At 32.1% G+C, this 23,855-nt stretch overlaps 3 protein-coding genes across 4 annotated transcripts; all 3 read left to right on the forward strand.

The window, feature by feature from the left end:
• Positions 1 to 1,602: 1,602 nt before the first annotated feature.
• Positions 1,603 to 10,144, forward strand: LOC107004854 (protein IQ-DOMAIN 1). Its single transcript, XM_015203235.2, has 7 exons — positions 1,603 to 2,112; positions 3,715 to 3,830; positions 4,285 to 4,539; positions 6,411 to 6,638; positions 7,222 to 7,335; positions 8,501 to 9,023; positions 9,593 to 10,144. The coding sequence occupies exons 2-7, from the start codon at positions 3,747 to 3,749 to the stop codon at positions 9,733 to 9,735; spliced, it is 1,347 nt and encodes a 448-aa protein (XP_015058721.1). The 5' UTR covers positions 1,603 to 2,112; positions 3,715 to 3,746; the 3' UTR covers positions 9,736 to 10,144.
• Positions 10,145 to 12,999: 2,855 nt separating this feature from the next.
• LOC107004969 (glycosyltransferase BC10-like) lies at positions 13,000 to 16,061 on the forward strand. Of its 2 annotated transcripts, none has more exons than XM_027913082.1 (2): positions 13,000 to 14,235; positions 15,415 to 16,061. In XM_027913082.1, the coding sequence occupies exon 1, from the start codon at positions 13,142 to 13,144 to the stop codon at positions 14,210 to 14,212; it is 1,071 nt and encodes a 356-aa protein (XP_027768883.1). In that variant the 5' UTR covers positions 13,000 to 13,141; the 3' UTR covers positions 14,213 to 14,235; positions 15,415 to 16,061. The 2 variants fall into 2 exon arrangements, with proteins under 2 accessions (XP_027768883.1, XP_015058893.1); XM_015203407.2 differs by having other exon boundaries at positions 13,001 to 14,230; positions 15,412 to 16,061.
• Positions 16,062 to 20,008: 3,947 nt separating this feature from the next.
• Positions 20,009 to 23,398, forward strand: LOC107004716 (RING-H2 finger protein ATL48-like). The gene is made up of 2 exons (XM_015203032.2): positions 20,009 to 20,235; positions 22,902 to 23,398. Exons 1-2 carry the CDS (start codon positions 20,160 to 20,162, stop codon positions 23,072 to 23,074), a joined length of 249 nt encoding a protein of 82 aa, XP_015058518.1. The 5' UTR covers positions 20,009 to 20,159; the 3' UTR covers positions 23,075 to 23,398.
• The last annotated feature ends 457 nt before the right edge of the window (positions 23,399 to 23,855 follow it).

Below are 23,855 nucleotides of genomic sequence, written 5' to 3' on the forward strand. Positions count from 1 at the left end.
CTTCAACTCAACCGCAACTCTAGCCAGTCTTCATTATACCGGATTTCAGGGTGAGCTAATGCTTCTAGCTTGGACTGGATCTTCTTCCTCATGTCTTGATGCCTTGAAGTTCCGGCATGGACTAGCTTTTGTTATTTTAGCTTCTTAGAATACTCTTAGTTTAGTAATTTGATCATAGATGTTCTTGTGGTGATGACTTCCAGATTTTGGGGAATAATAGATGTTGAATTTTAGAAGTTATTGAATTGGTTTTTATTAATGAGTTAAGTCATCCGCATTACTTTCTGTTGATATTATATTGAAATGTTAGGGTTTAGATTGGGTGGTTCGCTCACATAGGAGGGGAAGTGTGGGTGCCAGTCGCGGCTCGGTTTTGGGTCGTGACAACTAATTTACTTAGCTCACCTTAGCACGTGAAATAATATAATATTAAAAACATTATCAAATTTGAATAGGTGTGCATTTCATTTAGAAATATTAAGAGTAAAAGAACCTTTAACAAATAGACGGTTTATAAATTATTTAATTGTACTATGGTATAAAATTACCTTTTTTAGGTAATTGTACCGAAAATTATCAAATATACTAAACTTGAATTTTAATGAAATTATTTTGCTTATAAAAAAAAGAGTTTTAATGACACTGGAGAAATATTAATTCATGTTATATCAAGTACTTATGTGGATGGTAATGTTAATGACATTGAAAAATATATTCATGTTATACTAAGTACTTATATGAATGTTTAACTTTAATTAAGCAAGCATAATAATTAATAAGCTTAAACAATGCCACAGATCACAAAGAACTTTTACACAAGGAAATAATAATAATATATGAATTTTCATTTTTTTAATTTAAGCTTATTTTATGTTCTCATTATATAACAAAATAAAATCTATTCATTAATAATAATAATTTTTTTTAAAAATCTACTAATATTAATTAATTTTTGGAATTATTATTTATGTTCCACATGATGATATTAATGGACAAAGTGTGTTGATAGTTGATTAGATGGATGAGTATATTTGATTAGAAAGAACTATAGTCATTTTTGTCTATAATTGGACAATTATGGGTTTCATTAGCAAATGTTAATTATGGAAGGGGGTGAATGAAGTAGATATAAGGGATAGAGACAGTGTGGGTGGTATATATATATAATTTGAGATCTCGAAATAAAAATAATTCTGATAAAAGAAAATCGTACAGTATATCATAACATAATTGGGGTTACAATAGAAGAAATTGTAATCGCACTATCACACTATCAGATAGAAAAATTAGATTACTAATCTCAAAACTAGACCGAACAATTATATTTCAATAAGACGGTAGAGCTTAAAAACTACAATAACATCACTATAATATTTAAACATATATGATCTTTACAAAATAATCTAAATAAAGTGTTGATTTTTATATATTAACAAAAAAAATTCGAAAACGAGAATTCGTATTATATGAAAACTCGTTTTCGCTATACTTTTTATGAGTTCTTCAATCAATTCACTAACTTTAAATTGTGACTATCCTTTACCATATACGAAATAAGATTCTGTAATACTTTCTAGAGATCTTATAATTTCATGTTCTCTGAAAGAATACTTTTCATTCTTTACTCGTATTTGTATTACAAAAAAAATTGTTATACTTTTTGTAAATAAATATTTTTCGAAAAATTTCAAATATCATGTTTTTCTTCCATATTAATTACCCAAGTTCCAAAAATTCCAATTTGCTTACCAGTTTTCTGTTGGATGAGGAAATCCCGTGATAGACTCTTGGTTGCTTGCTCTGAAAACGACGTTACGCTACCGTCCCTGGCCACCCTAAAACGACACCGTTTAACCCCACCCCCACCCCCACCGAAGCATTAGCTGGCACCACCCCTCACACTTTGCTGCTTACTCAAAACTCATTACTCCTCCTTATAGTAGTAGTGCTACTACTTGCCACTTTTTTTTTTTTTTTTTTGGGATAGATTATAGAAATTCACACTTGGGGTTGCAAGATTGTTCAAGATGAGAAATGGGTTGACTTCAATTTTGAATTTTAGTTGACTAATTGATAGATCGATCTGTTTCAACCAAACGGGAAGAAACGAAGGTTGGTTTGCTTTCTTGTTTTTTTTTGTTGTTTTGGCATTTGATTTTAGTGTTGATGAGCAATTTAGGCAAGTGGGTTATCTTTTTTGGTTTAATTTGAGTTTAGTACAGTCAACAATGGGGAACCCCAATTGTGGAATTTACAGTGGTTATGTTGTTGTTGTTGTTTAAATTCAACAATGTTGGTTAATTGGTGATCTGAAGATCTGCATTGTTGTTGGGATTTGTTGTTTCTTTTGCTGGTTTTAGTTTTAGTTTGCAATTAGTTGGTGTTTTGGTAAAAAGTTTTGTTAATTGAAGTGGGTTATTCTGAATTTTGTCCTATGGAATTGGAGTTTTTATGTGAATTGTAGTTAAGTTTGGAACTTTGGGTTAGATAGTTGATTTATGGATAGCCCTTGTTGAAAAATGTATGGCATTGTGGAGATCTCTTGAAAACGTTTCTTAAGGGATTGCTGAAGTTAGACTGAAGAATTAGACATTCCATGCCGTAGGAGAGTGGTTTGCTGTGCTAGGAAACTGGCCTTCTATCCCTGTGAACATTGTGCCAATGGAAAATTGGTTTTCGGATATATCTTTGGGTTTAATTGAGTTCAGTAAATTCAACAATGTTTGCTAATTGGCGATCTAAAGATCTGCATTGTTGTTGGGCTTAGTTGTGTTTTTGCATTTAGTGTGCAATTCAGCAATGTTTTGGTAAATAATTTGGTAAATTGAAGTGGGTTCTTCTTATTTTTGGTTTGTTATCGCCCTAAATTGGTGAAATGAAAGTTACATGTTATGTATTGTGGAGTTCAGCTTTGATAGCAGTAAAGTTTGGAACTTCGGGTTAGATAATTAATTTTATAGATAGCCCTTCTTGAGAAATGTTTGGCATAGTGGAAATCTGTTGAAACATTGCCCTAAATTTGGGAAATGAAAGTTACATGTCATTGTTGTGGAGTTCAGCTAGGATAGTAATAAAGTTTGGAACTTTGGGCTAGATAGTAATTTATAGATAGTCCTTGTTGAGAAATGTATGGCTTGTGGAGATCTGTTGAAACATTGCCCAAGGGACTGCCGAAGTTATGAGATTTAATGTATATGACTATCTGACATGTGCTTGAAATCGGTACAATATACCAGGAAAATGTTATAGTTGTATTGACAGAACATGCTGTGTTCCTTTACTAACTGAAAAGATGATATTATGAAACCTTTGGTCACAATTGGTGAGTGGTCACTTCAAAGGATGTTTATGATTGTTCTGATCATAATTTGGTTTATAGATAGCACGATTTTATTGATCTGTTCTCTACTAATAACCATCTTTGAAAGTTACTCTACTGACACTGTCGTTGTGGCTGTTGATTTTGTGCTTTGTATTCATAATGTTACCTGTTTTCACCTCTTGGATAAGCTAAACAATTGCAGGTTTGCCTCTGAGTTGAGAACTAAATAGTTTCATCCCTCTATTTCAGTTACTTAAGCAGTCCATTTTACACAGCTCCTATTATAAAAGGAATTGAAACTTGTAGTTATAACGTGCTATTTCTTCTAGACTGGTGGTGGAGGTTTTCTCAGTTCACGAAATATTCAAATTCACGAAATTTTCCTGTTTCAGGTGCAAGTGGGTAAAGCCAAAGCTAGTATAGCATGGGTGTCTCTGGCAAATGGATTAGAGCCCTGGTCGGCTTAAAGAAGTCAGAAAAGTCTCATTCTTCGGAAAAAGAGGAAAATGTGGGTAACATTTTCTTTTTGTTGTTATTTCTTTCCTGGGTATGTCTTTGATGGCTGAATCTGTTGGATTTCGTTGAGTATCTTAATCAATGCTTCCACATCTTCAGTAAACTACTTGTATATTCTTTGGTGTCATCATAAAGAGGCAGGCTTATTCTCGAGTAATATCACTTTGTCAAAAGAAGTTAGCTTTTGTCTTTGCACTTCAGTCCTCTGGAATCTGAAGTGACTGATGTTGAATATGTTCTCAATTGGTTACCTCATCTTTTCGCCAATTGACATGTATCAAACACAAGTTTTTTGCTTTCTACATGCGTAAATTATGATTGGATTTTGAAAGGTTTTTCAGTCTGTTGGTTTATGAAACAATATGTAACTTATTTCCGGATCATCCGTGCCTGTTTATTTCAAGGCGATGCAATATTTAATCGGAACTTGTTTTATACTGTAACAGAAATCTGGAGGGACTGGGAAGTTTTGGCACCGGAGAAAACACTCTGTTGAGATCGATTCCAACCTGCTTCAAAAGGAGCTAACTTATAATGATGCTAGTGCTGGATCAGTTGAAGATATAAGCAGCACATCAGTTCCATTTGCTTCCAGCTCCCCTTCAAGTTCACATCAATTGCATCATGCCCCTCTAGTTAAGCAAAATATGAGAGAGGAATTGGCAGCTATACGCATCCAAACAGCTTTTAGAGGATTTCTGGTACTGAATTAGCTATCAGCTTGTAAATTTAGCTAACTGAAATATATGCCCGCTTAGTTGTGCTTTTGGTCCTGGTACACTTCTTTTCGTAGAATGTATATGGGTCAAGCACTTACAACAGCATAATTGAACTACTTGAGTTCTATCTGGAACTCTCTTTAACGATTCAAGATGATATTTAGGGTTTATAACAGATGCCTTTTGCCATAGTTATGTTAGAAAGCAAAACAAAATTCATTATTGATGAAGTAGAGAAAGTACAAGAGACGGTCTTCTGTTAAAGTTATCCTTATGAGTTTTCGTGGCATAATTTCTAGCGCATATCCTGAGTATATAAGAAAGAGATTTCTCAGTACTACAGAAAATATATTTTGCTAAAGTCACTCAAATTACAGTAAACTCCTAGAGCCAAGGGTCTATCGGAAACAATCTCTCTACCTCACATAAGGTATGGGTAAGGTCTGCGTACACCTCACCTTTCCTGACCCACTTGTGGACTGTGGAATCACATTGGTCATGTTGTTGTTGTTGTAAACTCAAGTCGAAATTTAACCATCATGTCTTGGTACTCCCTAGTTTTAATAGTTTGCTTATATATAATTATAGGATCGGACTAAAACATACTTCTTTCAGCTAATTATGTTAGTTGTTACATGCCCATTTTTAAAACATAGATATAGGTGATGTCAATGTCTATATGCAATAAAAAATAATTCTTTCAGCTATTGTTGACTGTCTTAGAAACAAATTCTTCTACCATTAACCACTACATAGGATAGGGTAGCCTAAATAGACCTGAGATAGGAACTTTCAAGAATTTGAGCAATTGACATCCTTAATGACTGTAACACAATCTTTTGGGTAAGAGCTTACTTACTTTTGATCTCTTTCTGCCAATGGGTAATGTCGTCATGTATGGAAAGCTGTATGACTATTCCTCTATTGCAGAAATTTTGTGGGACCAAAACTTGTCAAAAAAGAAGTTATTTCTGGGATCAGATTGCTAAATACAAGTCCACCCCTTGCCCAATCAAGCAAATGGAAATCAATAATCTACATGATCTAGTGGATTGCAAATGAGCACCTAACTAGAATATCCTCATCTAAATGCTTGGTAGAATGGGCTTTGGAAGCAAGTAGAATAGTTGGATTAAATACTACATTAGTCTGTGAAGTTCTCTATCCTAGTCAATAGAGCTCCCAATGGCTTTTTTTCCTCTCAGAGAAGCCCTCGGGCAAGGAGATCTCATATCCCCATTTCTATTTATCATTACTATGGAAGGTATGAGCAGTTTAATTAAGTAGGTGACTTGAGCAACATGAAGATTACACATCTTTAGTAAACAAGGAGATCAACATGGATCACACATCTTAGGGTTGCGTATTGGTTTGGTTTGATTTTGAAGTTTATCGGTTCTATTTATTGATTATCAGTTTGTAAACATACTAAACCATTATAGAATCGTTAAGATAGCGGTTTATCGGTTTGGTTATCGATTTAAAATCACTTAGAAAACAAAGTGATAAACCAAATAAACCATGCACATGAGTTAGTAGATTACAATATGGGGAAAAATATTACAATATCAGCAGATGAGTTGTAGAGAATGGGTGTATGTTTGCAACATTTTGGCAGGGAAACCTGCATAACTCCAGTTTCCAATTTGGTAGCTGACTCATAGATTAAGCTTTGGATATGAACGAACCTTCTGACCCCAATATTGAAATAATATGTTAACCGCTGTGTCTTTAGTTTCTTATGAATCTCATCAGTTGATGAGTAGAAACATACTAAGAAAATTTAAGAGTTTGTTAAGTAGGAAAAGCAACAGCAATTAAATCTTATTTGTTGATATCTTGGCACTGGTCAGGCAAGGCGAGCTCTTCGGGCTTTAAAAGGATTGGTGAGACTACAAGCCCTTGTCAGGGGTCATGCGGTGAGAAAGCAAGCTGCGATTACCCTCCGTTGCATGCAAGCTTTAGTGAGAGTTCAGGCACGTGTCCGAGCAAGACGTGTTCGCATGTCACTGGAAAGTCAAACTGAACAGCAGAAGCTTGAACAACAATTAGAACATGACGCTCGTGTACGAGAGATCGAAGTAAGCAACTTCTAAATTGTTATTACTTAAAATACCCTTGTGATTATTTCCATAGTGGGCATTACTTGTGTCAATGGCATTTATTACTATGTTATAATATTACTAAGTTTTAATCTTACCTTTTTCGAATGAGAAGTCTCTTCATAGTGGCATCAGCTGTAAGTTTGCATTTGGTTTCTGAATTATTTGCCACAGATTTTGCTTATGGTGGATATCGTTCAACAATATATGATATGCACTGAATCATGTGAAACTTTCCTGATAGGTTCTTCATGGATGTCCCAGAAGGACTGATCGGCACCTCATCATTTGAATGTTGTGGCCAAGAAATTAGGTTATATTGTGGTTTTTGGTTGTTCTATTCATCAGTCTCATAATATGCTTGATTTTTCCATTTTAAAGGGTGATTCAAGTTGTAGTCTTAGTAATTTTCTATTTCTCTTTTGACATGAATTTTCGTGCCAAAATGTGAAAAAAAGTTTCAAGTGTAAAAGTATGCATTGCCTGGTGGAACTTATGTGGGTACACCCACACTGTTAACATTAACATGCGTCTCACCTTTTGTTGCTGAATATTCTAACAGGAGGGCTGGTGTGACAGTGTTGGATCTGTTGAGCAAATTCAAGAAAAGTTGCTAAAGAGACAAGAGGCAGCTGCTAAGCGTGAAAGAGCAATGGCCTATGCTTTAGCTCACCAGGTAAGCATCTCATCATCCTTCTTGATGATGTTTTTTCTGTTTCCATTACTGTATCAGTTTTTGAACTGATATCTTGAAGGCAAAACTTCAGATTAGATAGATATAATTGAGAATCTGTAAGACAAGCAGCTGCCTATGTAATCTTTCTATCGATATTTTGAAATATGATCTGTGTAACTGCTTCTAAGTTCAAGAATATGACCAAAAAGTGTTTTTAACTAATAGGTCATATACATGCATCAATGGTATAAGTACTAGTATACCAGCTGAGATTTTCCTGAATGCTGGTGCAATTTGGTAAGGCTAAATGTATCTGAATCTGAATATTCCATAGCATTTGTATCAGCAGTACTAGTAGAGAAAAACTCAGAACCCTCATATATAAACAAACAACAAACATACCCAGTGTTATCCCACAAGTGGGGTCTAAGGAGGGTAAGATGCACACAAACTTTATCCCTACTCCTACCTATGTGGGGATAGAGAGTGATATTTCCGATAGACCCCTCTTATATGTAGAGCTCATATTGCTAATTGTTGGGTCTTCTCTTTATTTCCTTTGCTATATGCTACTTGGGTCTTTTCTCTTCATTTTTTTGTATATGCTATGTGTGTACTCAAGGACACATGGTGCCTCTAGTCAGAATTCAGGAACAACTATGGAAGAATAAAAATAGCTGTCAATACTGTGGTATCATTTTATGATACTGGTTAGGCAGGACATGGTGAACCTTTAGCTTACTTAGGATATGACCTTAGATTGGAGGGTGTGGAGGTAAAAAATTCGGGTAGAAGGCTAGTAGTAAATAGTTTCTCATCTTGTCCTCTCCTGATAGTAGTATTAGTATGATTTTTCAGTATTTAATATTGTTTTAATATTTCCATATTTCTCATTCTTAGTTTTCTATAACTAGTCTCGTATGCCTCTATTTTCTTACTAGCTTGCAGTTGTTACTGCTTGTCTTCATAAATGTTGTGTTTTAGGGTCTATTGGAAGCAGCCTCTCTACCTGCCAAGGTAGGGGTAAGGTCTGTGACACTACCCTCCTCAGATCTCACACTTGGGTAAGTTGGCGTTGGTGTTGTTTGTTGGTTTAGCAAGGTTCCATACTTTCATTTCAAGGCACCTTTTCTTTTTTCTTATTGAACTCTATTTGGTGCTGCAGTGGCAGGCAGGATCCAGGCAGCAGGCTACACTTTCTGGGTTTGAACCAGATAAAAGCAGCTGGGGTTGGAACTGGTTAGAGAGATGGATGGCAGTACGCCCATGGGAAAATCGTTTTCTAGACCTTAATGTCAGAGATGGAGTCATGCCTAATGAAAATGAATCAGCTGATCCTGTAAACGGAATAAAGAACCAGGTAAAATTTTCTGGGAAGAAACCAGCAACAGTAACTTTTTCAAATGATAGAGTGGGTCCATCTCATTCAAGCAGTAACTCAAAATCAAATGAAAAGGCAGCAGCATCGCTCTCTGATGGTTGCAGTTCTTCCCCAAATGTGTCAGCAAGCACACAAGAAACACCTGCAGCATTAGTTAACAAACCTAAGTCCAAACCAAATCTTGAAGATTTAGTTGAGGAAGCTAGTTCAAAACCCGTCCTTGGTTCTAGATCACACAGCAATCCTAAGGAGAGATCTACTCCCTCTGATAAACGAGGAAAACAGAGATTGTCTCTGCCTGGTAGCGGTAAGTCACTCTCTCTCTCTCTCTCTCTTTCTTGTTTAATTATATTGCCTTGTGTAAGACGCTGAAATGTTACACAATATAGACCCTATTTGTTTTGCCCACTTCTTCTGGTTTGGCATAAAGATTGAAATATTGTTAATTGAAATTACCGTCTCTCTCCTCTATAAATAACCCTATCAATAAGCAAAAGTAGCACTGTAACTTGTTTAATGTTTCTCTGCGAAGCCCTCACAGAGGTAATCAATTTCGGAATGCTATGCTGAAGGAAAATTATTTATAAATATTTAAACTTTTTTTTACTTTTATTTTATTTAAGTATGATGATAATGTGAAATTTAGATTAAGAAAGAATAAGGATTCATATAGCCCACTGTCGACCCCAATGTTTTTGGGACAGAGGCATAGTTGTTGTCGCTATGCCATGAACAGATATTTATAATATGCGTACATCTTTTCAGACAAATATGGTAGTGAGCGTGACCACGCACATTCTATAACCACACTAGTGTGTTGAAGTATTCCTGCAACTAGTGCCGTATGCACTAATTTTTATGACATCTTTTTTCCAGGTCTTGCACCTCAAACAGCCAGACAACCAAGCAGAACCATCAAAAGGACATCTAGTACGCAGAAGCCTTTGAAGGAGAAGTCCAAATTAAACGAAACTGATACCAAGTCTACAGCAACTGTTTCACAACAGGCTGCTGATTAGTTTTTAGGTACTCGTTGAAGATCCCGATCTCAGAACCAAGTGTCACCCTTGCTTGTAAATACAGGGAAACCTTCTTAAAGGGGAGTGATGGTATGTTCTTCTAGAGACGTGTCCACGGCAGAGTTAAAAGGAGATAGGCTTGCTGCCATCTCCTGAATAACATCTTCGCATTTGTTTCAATTCTTGTCATAATTCGTGTAATTTATATAATAGCGCGTTGTTTTCTCTACCCCTCCTCCCTCCCAGTGTAAAAAAGAGGATGGATTTGCTTTTTGTGCCACTTTTGTTGAGCTGAAAACTGGGGAATTTGGTGAGTTTGATTGCCAATTTCTTTGTTGTGTATTGTACAAGATCTGAATGTAGGACTCATTCATTAATCTAGAGATTGTAGACCATATTGTGCTCTTCACTGTTGTTGTTTTCTTTCATTCGGTATCTGATATCGTTTTTGGAGATCGATTGAAATTCATATTTGTGCTAGGAGATCGATTGAAATTCATATTCGTGCTAGGAAGTCTCACATTGGAGATAAAATGCTTCCTAACAAAAGCGACTCTGTATTCGGAGAAACTCGAACCAAAATCTCGATGAGTAAGTACTTATCACTGTATCACACGATTTTCGTCGATATGTTTCATGTTATATACATGAAAACAAACACAACAAATATTTAGCACATCTAGGAAGTTACTTATTATATGTAATTTAGCATATTGCCATATCTACTTCACGAGCTTGTCACGATCATTCTTTTATGGACAAAAAATGCTACTATTATTTCAAATCGTAACAATAATAATATATTCAGTTTATAATTTAAAAATAATAAAGCTACGTAAATTTTACATATCTATATATGGATAATTATCTCAAATCATAAAAACAAGAAAATCAATATTGGGTCCTATAAATTATTAATTTCACTTATTAATATTATTATTGAGTAGTTTCTTTTTTTAAAAATTTAGTAATCATTATTGACCAATTTTTTTAAAATCTAATTTGAATGACAATTGTACTAATGTGTAGGGCCAAATTGAATTAAATTTTGTTTTCATCAATGTACTATGTGAGACATGTGGATTATTGAAGAAGAATCATTATTTAAATAATTGTAACATATTTAATGCATTCATGTTATACATTTATATCATATTAAACAATTGTAACACATAAGATGCAAAATGTTTTGTTATTGCTTTTTTTTTTTTTTAATATATATATATATATATATCTGATGTTATAGCTAATTCTTTCTAATTTTTTATTCTTAGCATGACGAATATCGAATAAAGAGACGATTGAGATGTACTTATTAAGGAAAGTATAAAGGAAAATGTGTTTGATAATCGGACCGAATTGCATCACGTAGAACCTTATTGTGGACCTTTGATTAAGGAATGAATAATCACATTCACTGCACTAGATCTGTTAACGATGTTATTAATTTTTTAAAAATTCGTTATTAAATTGAATTTCTCTATAATAATATTTAAGTACAAGGTGTAAACTTTTTAGAATTTTATTTTTATTTATAACAATAATAATTTTCAAATAAAAAGTTTAAATTTCAAATTCTATTTTAGAAAAGCTCAAACCTTCCTAATAAGCTTTTTACGTTATTTTTATTGGAGCATTAAAGTTTCAATTAAATACTTAAAAAAATAAAATATGTACCTCCGTACAATCACGGATCAACAATTGTGAAATAAATAAATTTTTTTGTTCTACTTTTTTTTTTTAATTTTTATTTCTTTATTTTAATTTTCTACGCAATACATTTTACATATTTTAAATATAAAATCAGAAAAAAAAATAAAAAAAATAAACATATCCTCAAATTATCATAAATGATATCGATACCCTTCATCATAATTTTAGAATATCGATCCCCTATAGTTAAAAAATTATAGCATATATATTTTTTACACTAGGCATATATATATCATAATTTTATTTACTGCTTCGACATTTATTAAAGATCGGATCGACTGATTAGATTGCACCATATATCTCTATTTAGTCTTTTATTAGAACAAATGACATATATATTCTAATTCATTAAAAATCGAATCGACAAATAAAATTGCACCATGTACCCTATTTAGTTTTTTATTAGAACAAATGACATATATACTCTAATTTTTTAACGAAAAATGCATTAATATCTTAAATTTATGATAGATGATATCGATATATCGTTTATAATAATTTAAAAATGTATATAATTTAAAATTTTGTATCAAATTAAAATTGAAATTAATAAATGGTACCCAAAAGTACTCTTATCTTAGTACACGGGTCCCTAGGCTACACATATTTCTTCTGCAATTTCGTAGAAAGGTCCCTCGTTTTGTCTCTTTCCACTCATTTACACCCCCCCCCCTATTTCTCATTTAACGCCGTTAAATCTCTGTTATTTTTTATTTAAACTCAATCGTTTAATAGTTCGATAGAATTATATATATATATATATATATATATTATAAAATTAGTTACAAGATAATTTATATAAATTTTACTTAAATAGGTTACTATATATTTACATAATTCGAATTTAACAATCTTTTATTTTTATTCATTTTTTTTAATTCTAAAGCTTAAATTAATATTTCAAATCTTAAAAAAACACTTTTAAGAAATTAAACAATTTTTACTTACCAAATATAACTTAATAATTTATGTTATTTGAACTTTTTAAAAATAATATTTGATATATGTTAAATTTTTTAAAAATATTATAGTAATATTTGAAATATCTGATACGTAATAGATAATATTTTTTGAGAAGTCTCATCTACAAGCACTTGAGAGGTTCGAAATTAAATCTGATCAATCCATTTACATTCGATTTTAAGTAGATAAATCTTATATAATATCTCAATAGAAATATCAGGGGATCCCCTCTACGTAATTATCGAGCTTTATAAGTTTAACAATGTATAATTAACTTTTTTTGACGATAATTCATTAGAGGATAAATCTGATATCAATCGTCTCAATAAATTCAGGTTCAACAACATATATTTAATATTTTACTGTCAAATTGTTCGTAACTATACTTTGGAATATGCAGATCGAGCTGATCTCACCAGACGTCTCGTCTCTTATGTCGACGATGCACTATGTTTAGAGCGATTCACATCTCTTATGTAACGTAGTTATTACAAATGAACGAATTAAATCGACGTGTTCATCCAAAGAATAACGACGATAAATTTTCGAAGTTTATATAAAAATAATATTATGGTGGTTAACCCCACCCACCTTACACACCAAACCCCCTCTCTATTTTAGCCACTTTCACCATTTCTTCTCATCACCAAATCTCTCTCTGTTTCTGTTTCTTCACTTCTTTCACTTCAATCTTTCTCCATTAATGGTGATTTTGCTGTAACAAGAAAATATGTTCAGATTATCTGTAGTTATCCCTTTTCTTACTCTTCTCATTTCTGTTCTTATTCTCTTCTTATTAGGACCAAAAATCCTCTTACCTCGACAAATCTCCATTTCTGTACCTGATGAACTCGACGATCTATCACTCTTTCACAAAGCAATTGCTGCTGAAACCACTTTTCCAAAACACCCATCTCACAAAAAACTCCGTCTTGGATCCGCTACTGTTCGTCCACCAAAAATCGCATTTATGTTCTTAACAAATTCAGATTTACAGTTTTCCCCAATTTGGGAGAAGTTCTTCAATGGTACTAAACCTGTAGATCCACATCTATACAATATCTACATACACGCTGACCCATCTATCAAGATTTCACCTTTAATGGGTGTTTTTAAAGATCGATTAATTCCGGCGAAGAGAACTCAACGTTCATCGCCGACACTCATATCTGCTGCCCGGAGATTACTTGCTCATGCTTTACTTGACGACCCATCAAACTCGTATTTCGCTCTTATCTCACAACATTGTATACCTTTACACTCTTTTAATTACTTTTACAATTTTTTACTTGATACCCAGAAATTGTCGAGGAAAATGGAGTTTCCTAGTTATATTGAGATTCTTGATGAATCTGATTCGTTATTAGATAGGTATAATGCAAGAGGGAAGAATTTAATGGAACCTGAGGTGAAATTTGAGGAATTTAAAGTTGGTTCACAGTTTTTTGTGTTAACAAGAAAGCATTCTTTAATGGTGATTAAAGATAGGAAGTTATGGAGGAAATTTAGAAAACCATGTATAAATGTTGAGTCTTGTTATCCAGAAGAGCATTATTTTCCTACTTTGTTATCAATGGAGGATCCTAATGGTTGTACTAAGTATACATTGACAAATGTGAATTGGACTGATACAGTTGATGGTCATCCACATACTTATCATCCTTCTGAGGTTTCTTCACAGCTGATTTATGATCTTAGAGAGTCAAATTCTACATATTCATACATGTTTGCAAGGAAATTTTCACCTGATTGCTTGAACCCTTTGATGGAAATGGCAGATTCAGTCATCTTCAAGGACTAGTTCTTGCTTGAGGCAATGGTAAGTGATGATGCATACTTTCTTTTTTCTCATTGAATTGACTTAGGTTTTACTGAGTTTACTTTGTAGAATTAGGGAGTTTAGTTAGTACTTGTGTAGGTGGGAGGTAGCGAGTACCTTGTGAGATTTATTGCGAATAAGCTGATCCGAACACCATGATTCAATCGTTTGTTTGTGAGATTAATTGCGACTAAGTTGATCCAAACACCATGATTCAATCGTTTGTTTACTGTCCTTTTAAAGTATGTGTCTTTCCTTTTTTTTGATATTTTTTAGTTCTAACAATCCACGTGACATGTTTAATAATACGTAGCATGTTAGTACTTCCTATGTATTTTTAGTATATGACCACAAAGTCTTTCTTACTTTCTTTTACTTTTGTAAACTTCATGCGAAGTTTAAATGAAAACCGGACAAACAAGTTGAAACGGAGGGAGTAAAGGAAATTAGGTTTTTTTGAAATGGATGGTTGTGATATAATATTCTAGAAGTGATGTTGGAATTGATAGGTTAACAATGCTTTTAATAGAACTTGACTATTTTGTTGGTGAATAGGTCTCTTCAATATGGCATATTTTTCTTTTGAGGCATTATTTCAATCTTAACTAGGTGGGATTTCCATTTGATAAAGTCTTAAACTTTAGCATATTCATGTGAAAATTGGAATTTTTTTTCTTAAAGATACTTGTTGTGTTAGTAGTTTTGCCACTTACAAGTAGTAGTTGTGAAGGTTTTACAGATTCTTTGTATGATATTTTTTAGCTGGTATGTAGCTATCCCTTGTGACACATCTAACAAGAAATTTACAACTTTCACATGTGACACATTTTCTTTTTTCATTTGCACACTTTTGATTAGTCAAACTCTTGAATATACTATAGTATGAAATCTTGAAAATGTTGCACCTTGTCTTTGTATGTCACACCTTATCTCTTATGCCACTTTGTCTTGAACTAAAGCCAAATGAAAGGACAAGATAAAGAACAATAATTGATCAATTGAGTACTCTATTATTTTAATCTTGTTTTGAAGTTTGGACAAGTGTCTTAATCATCACTTAGAAAATTAGGAGGTTGGTTTGGTATATTTGAAGTCTAATACACCCCTATGTGTCAAATGAAGCAATGAGATAGTGATTTAAAACTGACCAATGTTTTGTTTTATCTTATATTTTATAATAGGTGATGATGAAGGAGTGAAGACAAATCAAAGGCAAAAACTTTGATGATGTTGTGAGGACAAAAAAGATTGGTTTGTTGTGTAGGAGTAACACATGTGGAAATAAGGTTTTTTTTGAAGGGTTTGTTGAAAAACAACAATGCCTTCAAACCAAGTAAATCCCAAAAGGGAAGTATCCAAAACTCAAAAGTTTGGATGAGCTTTCAAAGAAAGCAATGGAAAAGCTAGTTTTAGTAGTAGTAGTTGAGCTGGTAATTTGATGATGTAACATGTCTTAGTTGTAGCATCTAGTATTCATTTGGTGTTTGTGTGTGTTGTTCTCTATATTGCTCGGATTCTTCATGAATACCGTCCAGAGTGTGTCTGATCCATTAAAAGCTATGCTTTTTTGAAGATCTGATACGAATGTGACAACAATTTTGGAGGGTCGGAGCAATATGGGTTTTGCTTTGTACATAGATGGCAAGTATATATGTGTTTTAGGGAAAAGTGCTAAACTCTATTGTTTTTTTTTTCTACTACTTGTGGAAATGAATCATTGTATCAAAACATTTACTATCCAATGTAGTAAATGATTTTTAGAGAAATTTTCTTTGTGCCCTCTTGTTTGTTTAACTCAAGTTCATAAAATTGGAACAAAAATTTTTCTTTATTAGAAGTTTTTTTTTTATCCTGCTTCAATTTATGTGATATTATTTATATTAATACGATTTTTTAAAAAAGAATGAAAGACTTTAAAATTTACGATATAAATATAAATTCTTCATGAATAATGATGTTTATTATATTAATATTTACTTTCCTTAAAAAATGACTTTTATCGTATCGAATAGTAAGTACTTTGAGAAAAATTAGAGGAAAAAGGTATTCATAAGATGCTTTACCTCCCACTTGTTCTAAACTTTGGATCTTTCTATAAAGAAAAGTGTTAAAAAGTGATCACTACAATTTGCTTTTTGGCCTCTGTCCAAGAAAAGAATCATAATCTTATTTCTACATTTTAAAAATAATTTAATTACTTTTTAGTAATCTTTTTGAAATTACATAATAGTTAGTCAATACAATACTTCTAAAATATACATTATTAAAACTTTTATTTATTGTAGTAGAAGCACCTCAAAAAGTTGCAAATTGTCTTGGGTCCTACACTACCTTAGGATTCTTTATTGACAAAATCAAGGCAATCCATATGTAAAATATAATAATAATAATAATAATAATATGATTTTTGTTTATTTATTATCTATTAAAGTACATTGTACATTAAATATGAACCAACCTTTATTAAAACTTTTTTTTCGCGTTTATTATTAATTAGATGTTTTGGGGTCAAGTTTTGAGAACAAAATTTTCATGATAAAAGATATTCTACTATTTATGCAATTTCAATACCAATTCAAAGTAGTCGAATTTAAAACGCATACATAACAACGAATTAAAAATTAACAATAAAAAGGAGGAAGGAGCAAGTCTTACTTTCGGTTCAACGAGAAAAGATGAATGATACAAATCGTGATTAATTTAATTAAAAATTTTAAATTTAAAATTATATGGTCGAGAAGGTGTTACCATGAGATTATCCAATACAAATTGTGATTAATTAAATTTTAACTAAATATCGAGTATAATTTCCTACCACAGAACTTCTTTAGTATCCCCACCCCCTGTCGGTGCATATAATTAATATAATAATTATTACTTTATTTATCATGTATAATTATAATAATAATAATTAAAAAAAAAGTCATATCGAGGATAAAATATTTTGCTTTAGATAATTGGTCATGTCTTGCTTAGTATATAAATATATTGATTTGTTAGTGCGAAACTTTGATGAGTAAAAAACCTAAAACGATATTAAAATAAGTTATATCTAAAGAGATCGATAATTTGTTTAAAAAAATTAATATAAACTCAATTAAAAAGAAAATTATAATATAATATAAAAAGATTCATATATAGTTGAGTTGTATTTGGTAATGTAACATATCTTTGTGATTCCAATAAAAAATTTGTGTGGTGCGGATGTTAAGTAATTTTTTTTTTATTCTTAATATGAAGTTTCGAGTTTAATTAAGCTCAGAACGAAAATTTTATGAATACCTTTAGTTATAGCTCAAATGTTCAGATTTGAATCTTGAAATGATTTAAATATGCAACTAGTTTTTAATATTTCATTTCTTTTTCCGGTATGACTTTTTTTTTAGTAACATAGAGTTACCCTTAAAGAATTTTATATCATGCAAATTTAAATTAATAAAATATAATTGAATATAAAAAATAAAAAATAAAAAACAAATGTCAATTTTAATAATATACTTTACTTCAATAATGTCTTACCTATTTTTGGACTCTTACTAACTACTCACCAATATGTGGATTGATATTGACATGTGGGCTATCTTTATCTATATTGTATGCTTTTTTTTTTTAAAAAAAAGTATAAAAATAAATAAATAAATATATATATATATATATATATATATTTATATTTATCATGAATACCTAATTATATGGTCAACATTGCATGAACAAACTCTTTTTATATTATCAACTAATAAGTTATTTAATTTAGTTAGTATATGTCATTTGCTTTGCTTGAGTTTGAGAATTTTAAAAATATTTTACTAATATTTTTTAATTATATGATTGTGTATACATTATTTTTATTTTGACCGGCTCAGAGAATAACTCTCGCTATTTAGCCCTTCGTTCCGCCAACAAAGAAGTCATCCTTGACGATTTCCCATTCCTTCCCTGCCGAGCCGCCTCTCTTCGCCATTCGATGCTTCCGCCTCCCCTATTTAATTTTATTTGTGAATATAAAATAACAACAAAAATTTCAAAACGGTATATAAAATTTTATATTAATCAAAACGGCAAAATCACTGGAACAACAACGATTTCCTCCGCCAGAAAGAGCAAAATCGTTGCTACTGCAGCGATTTTGCAAAATGTGATTTTTTTTAAAAAAAAATCAAGAAAATCGCTGCTTGAATGACTTTTTAAAAAAAAAAATGAAATTTTTTTAAAAAAATAAAAATAAAAATCACTGCCTAGGCAGCGATTTTCTTTAAAATTTTTTTTTTTTTAAAAAAAAAGCACATTTTGCAAATTATTTTTTGCCGTTTTGATTAATATAAAATTTTACATACAGTTTTAAATTTTTTTAAATATTTTATACCCTTTAGGCCTTCGGACTCCATACTCACACCCTCAAACATTATTATTAATTTATTTAACTTGTTTCCTTTACTTGTACATGAACAATTTATTAATTTATTAGGTATTTAATTGAGCTAGCTTAGGTTCAAATAAACAACAAAATGAGTGAGAATAGCAAGATATAAGATAATGGATGAATTATAAATCAAATATCAAATTATTATTATGGTTTTGGTTCAGCTAACATTAACAACTGCTTAACCTACTAAATTTAATAATAATAATAACTAATTTAGTTTGAAAAATTATATTGTATTTGGTGCTTTTGGAAGATTTTAACCACTTGAATTTGAAAAATTCCCAAAAATAATAGTACTTAAGAACTACTTTTTCCTTTAAAAAAAAAAAGAAAAAGAAGCCAATTAGACATTTTTGTTTTCAAATATGAGCTGATTTTATTTCTCTCCAAAGTAACTTTGCAACTTTCACGAGATAAGTATAAGATCTACGTGTTTATTCTAATTCAATATTATATGATCGATGCATCTAATATTAATATTTTTGGTCGTAGTGAAGTCTAAATGGGCTCTTATGGAGAGTTTGGGCCTTGGGCCTTGTTGTTACTTCTCCAAATCAAGAAATCTTTTTTATTACTCGCGAAACGATATGAGAGAGCCTTGTATTTAATTACGTTTGTACGTTGCTTTTTATAAATATATTTTTAAATTATTAGGTCTTGGTAAAATGTAATGCTATGCGTTGAAAATTAGAAAGTCCTCTTAAAATTTGTAATATTCATTCTTAAATATGTTATTTACGTTCTTTTCTCAAATTTTGAATTGACTTAGTGTAGCTAAGTAAACACGAAAGAAGTCTCTAAAATAACTACTCTCTAAGCCAACAACAAATATTTAGTATAACTTCGTAAGTACAGTCTCAGAATGGTAAAGTGTATGATTTTAAACTATATAATAAATAAATTGCTAAGCTTCCCACTATGAAATGAGTAGAATTTATTGCTCAAATTATCCGAGAAAAAATTTTAAATTTACTTTGTCTACCTTCTAATATAACTTTAAAAATTTTCCTCGAATTAAAACTTCGTTAAGGATCGAGAGTTTAAAACATATGTATTTTTAATGACATAATAAAATTAGACTAAAAAGAAAAAATAAAAAATATTATTTCAAAACACATTCGCATTGCTATCTTTTTCATGTATTTCACATCTTAATTATTAATTTTTCTCAGTTTTCAACTTGACTATCATCATTTCAGTATTTAAATACATCTAATTGAATAGATAATAATAACAGTTGAATTTTTAAAAAATAATTATTGATAATTAACACGATAAACTTATGTTCGATACGAAAAAAATGATTGATAATTAAAAAAAAAACACAATCGTTAAAATGTGTTTTTAACTATTAACTCAATAAATCGACTCCTTTTGGAAAGAAGGAGAAGAGAGCGGCACACGTAGTTACGCTTCAGACCTCAAAATTTCGACTGAAAAAATAAAAGAAAAAACAGTTACGCAAAGAGAAGAGAAGAAGAACGAAAACAAAAAACGAAGAAAATTATGGGATCGACTGATTCAGAATTGGATTCAATTTTTCAGGATAACAAGCGTCATCGTAATCGTCTTGTTCCGATCGGTACATTTTTGAAAAACCCTAATTTTACATTTTTTTTTGTTTTTTTGCAGTATTGGATCGTCTGAAATAGTTAAATTTTGTATTTCATTGTGATGTTGTTTGTATAAGTATGTAATTGTTATAATTTGTAAGCTTTTTGAGATTTTCGTTGGTGAATTTGATTTATATGTGCGGATTGACTTGTGTTTAAGATTTATCTTCATATATGTGTAAAAGTTTCAGATCAAATCGAGCTAAAACGATAATGATTATGTTTAGGCTCAAATAAGAGGTTGGAGTTGATTGTATGAATCCTTGTTGTTTAGTTAAGCTTATTTCATATTATCATCATTATAGATTAAACTAAAGTGAAAAATAATTCGAGCTTGATTTAATAGTCATGTAGCATGAATCAAATTATAGTCTAAATCTCAATATGTGCTTGAAGCTATTCTAGAAACGGGTTGCATCTAAGGGCTTTGGCTAGTGGACAGTGGAGCGGTTAAGATTCCTGAGGTTTTAGGTTTAAATTCCAACACGATAAAAACACTGAGTGATTGGTTGGAGGTGACAAGTATTCCGTGGAACTAATTGAGGTGTGTGCCAACTGGAAAGGACACCACGGTTATAGAAGGATGGGTGCTAAGTTGATTAATATGTAAACTTGCATCTTTGTGTTAGAGCGTGAAGCTCTTACATTTTACATGATAGTATTTTCATTTTTATGAGAGTTTGTTTTGCGCAATCACACACTGATTGTACTTTGACTTCCTTTTGGTTTTGATAGGAAAAGGTAATTCCACATGATAGTGGATTATATTTATCTTATCAATTCTGGACAGCAATCAGATGTCATTAATGCGTTAAGGTTTCATATGTTTAATACGACTAGAATATAGTAGTTTATCACATTTAATCACTCTCCTCTAGAGTTTGAAGCTCCGAAGGATCTATTTTTGAACTAATCGCACTCCAAAATGAGATTACTCTCACTACTGTGTTGAATAATTACCAGGGATTGCCTCTAGTACTTGCTGAATATATGCCACTGCTTTTTGGCTAAAATTCTTCTTCTTTCAAAGAGAAAAGTTGTACCAAATATTACGCTTCCTTTGTATTTCCAGCTGTTGAATGACACGCTGTTAATGAAATGACTTTTGGAGTCATGTCTTTAATTATTTTTTAGGAGGATATTAGGACATTTTATGTCCCTGAAATATTAGTTCCTAATTTGTCGAATATAGGAGGTTCTCTGGCTTGTATTCCCTCAGTGAACTTTCTCAATGTTTTCCTTAAGGGAGGTCCCATAATGATTGGGATGAAGTAAGAACCGAGCTCTAATACCCATAGGTTATAACCTTATCGAAGTTTGAAATTACCCTTACTGTTTTGGTGCTGATTATTACTACTCCTATGTTAGTTTCTGCCTCGTTTAAGCTATGAGGTAATGCATCTTACTTGCTGCAAAAGAGCACTTCAGATTCTGAGCTACTTTCTGCCTCTCTTAAGCAACACGATAATGTTTCTGTCCATATCACGCTGGCACCCTTTTTGAAACCACGGTCTATTATAATTGCTTCACATGATGCCGGTGGCTCAGCCGCTACGATGTGGGAAATCCGCAGTCTCATCTGCAAGAACAGCCCAACACAATGTAGTAGCATGGCTCTACCAAAATGCATTAAGCTTACAATTGAACCAGCAACTTTTTTTCAAGTTTCCTCGTTCATTTGCTCCCCACCTTCCTAAATTTGCTTTCAGTTTTCAAGTTTTACCCTTTAGGCATGTGTTGAACATTATATAGGACTTGTTCAAGGTACAGGATGTTACAGATTACTCTAGGCGTGTATGTCAATGATGGTAATTCGGCCTCGTGAATTGGATCAATAGCTGTTATTAACTTAAGCTATATAATATAACTTTAATAGGTTGGGGTTGAGCTCAAATGTGATAACCAACTTCTCCTATTTCCCGAAAAAGCAATAATGCAACTTTACAAATTTATGTCTGATTAACTGTATATCCCAATTCCCAACTATTTGGGACTTCTATGTTGGAGGTCTCAAGTTTGCAACCCCTTGCCAGCGAAAGCAAGGGGTTTGCCTTCTGGGTCGAGCTCGTCGCACCAGTCTTGCCTAGTGCGGTTACCTCTCCTATGTGGTTTGTGAGCTATTGCATAGGAGCGGGGGTTTTACCCTGTGCGCACCCAAAGGGTAGCGGCTGCGGGTTTGCCCTTGTCATAAAAAATAAGTATATCTTCCTGTGTCATGTTTAAAGAAACAAAAGCTGAGAAGACATTGAACCTATGGAACACCCCAGTGTTCAAGTTTTTTAGTAATTAGTTTGAGTTACATATGGTCTGAAACTGATTTTTGATGCCTGCTTACTGATAGTGAGCAGGGAAGTAAGTAGAGAATGTTGCTCAGCATGTCTAGTTCCTTCATTATGGTCTCTTATGGAGTGTTCGTATATGTTTCTGATTATAAGTCGAGGTCATTTGGTCTTCTGTTATGAATTCTTGAGAAGTGATGCATTTTCTGCTGCCTTACTTTCCTGTGATATATCGTTCGTGTTAATCTTCCCAATCCTTGTTGATCCTCCACTGTTTCAATGTTTTGGCTAAATTGTCGCTGAACACTCTCAACTCATATTCTGATTGTGCAATTTATGACTTTGCGAAATTTCAGGTGCATTTCTCACTGCAGGAGTGCTCACTGCCGGACTCATTAGTTTCAAGCGGGGAAATTCTCAATTAGGTCAGCAACTAATGAGAGCTAGAGTTCTTGTTCAAGGTGGTACAGTCGCACTGATGGTTGGTTCAGCATATTACTATGGAGATAATTTCAAGCGCGCTGGATGATTGACTGACTACCAAACGACTCCCTCATTCGTCTGTCTTGAGTTGATTTTCTGCTGGGAAAAATGATTCCATATCTTGTTAGGATGCAGTTTCGTTACATGGCTGTCATTGCCACCCCAACCACTTCTCCCATCACATAAGAAAGAAAAATTGAGGAAAAAGTAATAACAGAGTGAAACATAATGCTAATGTTTATGTATTTTTTAAATTAATGGGTTCTTGCTTTGTATCTCATTTATGTCGTTTTAATCTTTATGTTTGTTGAAAATGATTAATCTCTGTGTGGCTTATGAGGTTCAAATTCAACAAGAAGTATTCGAATGATATTTCACATCTTATTTTTAGCCACATTTAAATAGTCGCGAAATATCACTCCCTCTTAGTTCAATTTATACGTACTTAATATTTTTTTAGATTCAAATTATACAAAATTTTAATCAAATATTGTAAAGTACTGTTTATTTATTTGGCCTTTGAGCCGAATTCATAAATAAATTTCTAAACTTGTTGGATTTTTCCCCTCAGGCACCTTAACTACGATATTTTCCTATTGAATCATTGAACCATCCATAATTTGTTCCTTTTAAAAATTGTTAGTTGATTTTGATCGATTTTTCTATTGTTAATGTGTGTTTGTATTGTAATGTTTTTTTATGAAGATAAATTGTGTTAGTCTCATTTGTTTTCTAATGTGTTCAAATGATTTGAAGTAAAACATAACTATTCTCGAATATTTTCACTATGAAGTGAACTAATGAGTTCTGGAACAACATATGTATTC

The sequence above is a fragment of the Solanum pennellii genome, chromosome 11 (assembly GCF_001406875.1).
Source record: "Solanum pennellii chromosome 11, SPENNV200".
Taxonomy (NCBI): domain Eukaryota; kingdom Viridiplantae; phylum Streptophyta; class Magnoliopsida; order Solanales; family Solanaceae; genus Solanum; species Solanum pennellii.

Bases quoted from the DNA above. Each gene is read 5' to 3' on its own strand.
- LOC107004854 (XM_015203235.2), top strand. From the start codon at position 3,747: ATGGGTGTCTCTGGCAAATGGATTAGAGCCCTGGTCGGCTTAAAGAAG. The intron at 3,831-4,284 runs GTGGGTAACATT...ATACTGTAACAG, and splicing joins CTTCGGAAAAAGAGGAAAAT to AAATCTGGAGGGACTGGGAA. The intron at 9,024-9,592 runs GTAAGTCACTCT...TCTTTTTTCCAG, and splicing joins ATTGTCTCTGCCTGGTAGCG to GTCTTGCACCTCAAACAGCC.
- LOC107004969 (XM_027913082.1), top strand. From the start codon at position 13,142: ATGTTCAGATTATCTGTAGTTATCCCTTTTCTTACTCTTCTCATTTCT.
- LOC107004716 (XM_015203032.2), top strand. From the start codon at position 20,160: ATGGGATCGACTGATTCAGAATTGGATTCAATTTTTCAGGATAACAAG. The intron at 20,236-22,901 runs GTACATTTTTGA...GCGAAATTTCAG, and splicing joins TAATCGTCTTGTTCCGATCG to GTGCATTTCTCACTGCAGGA.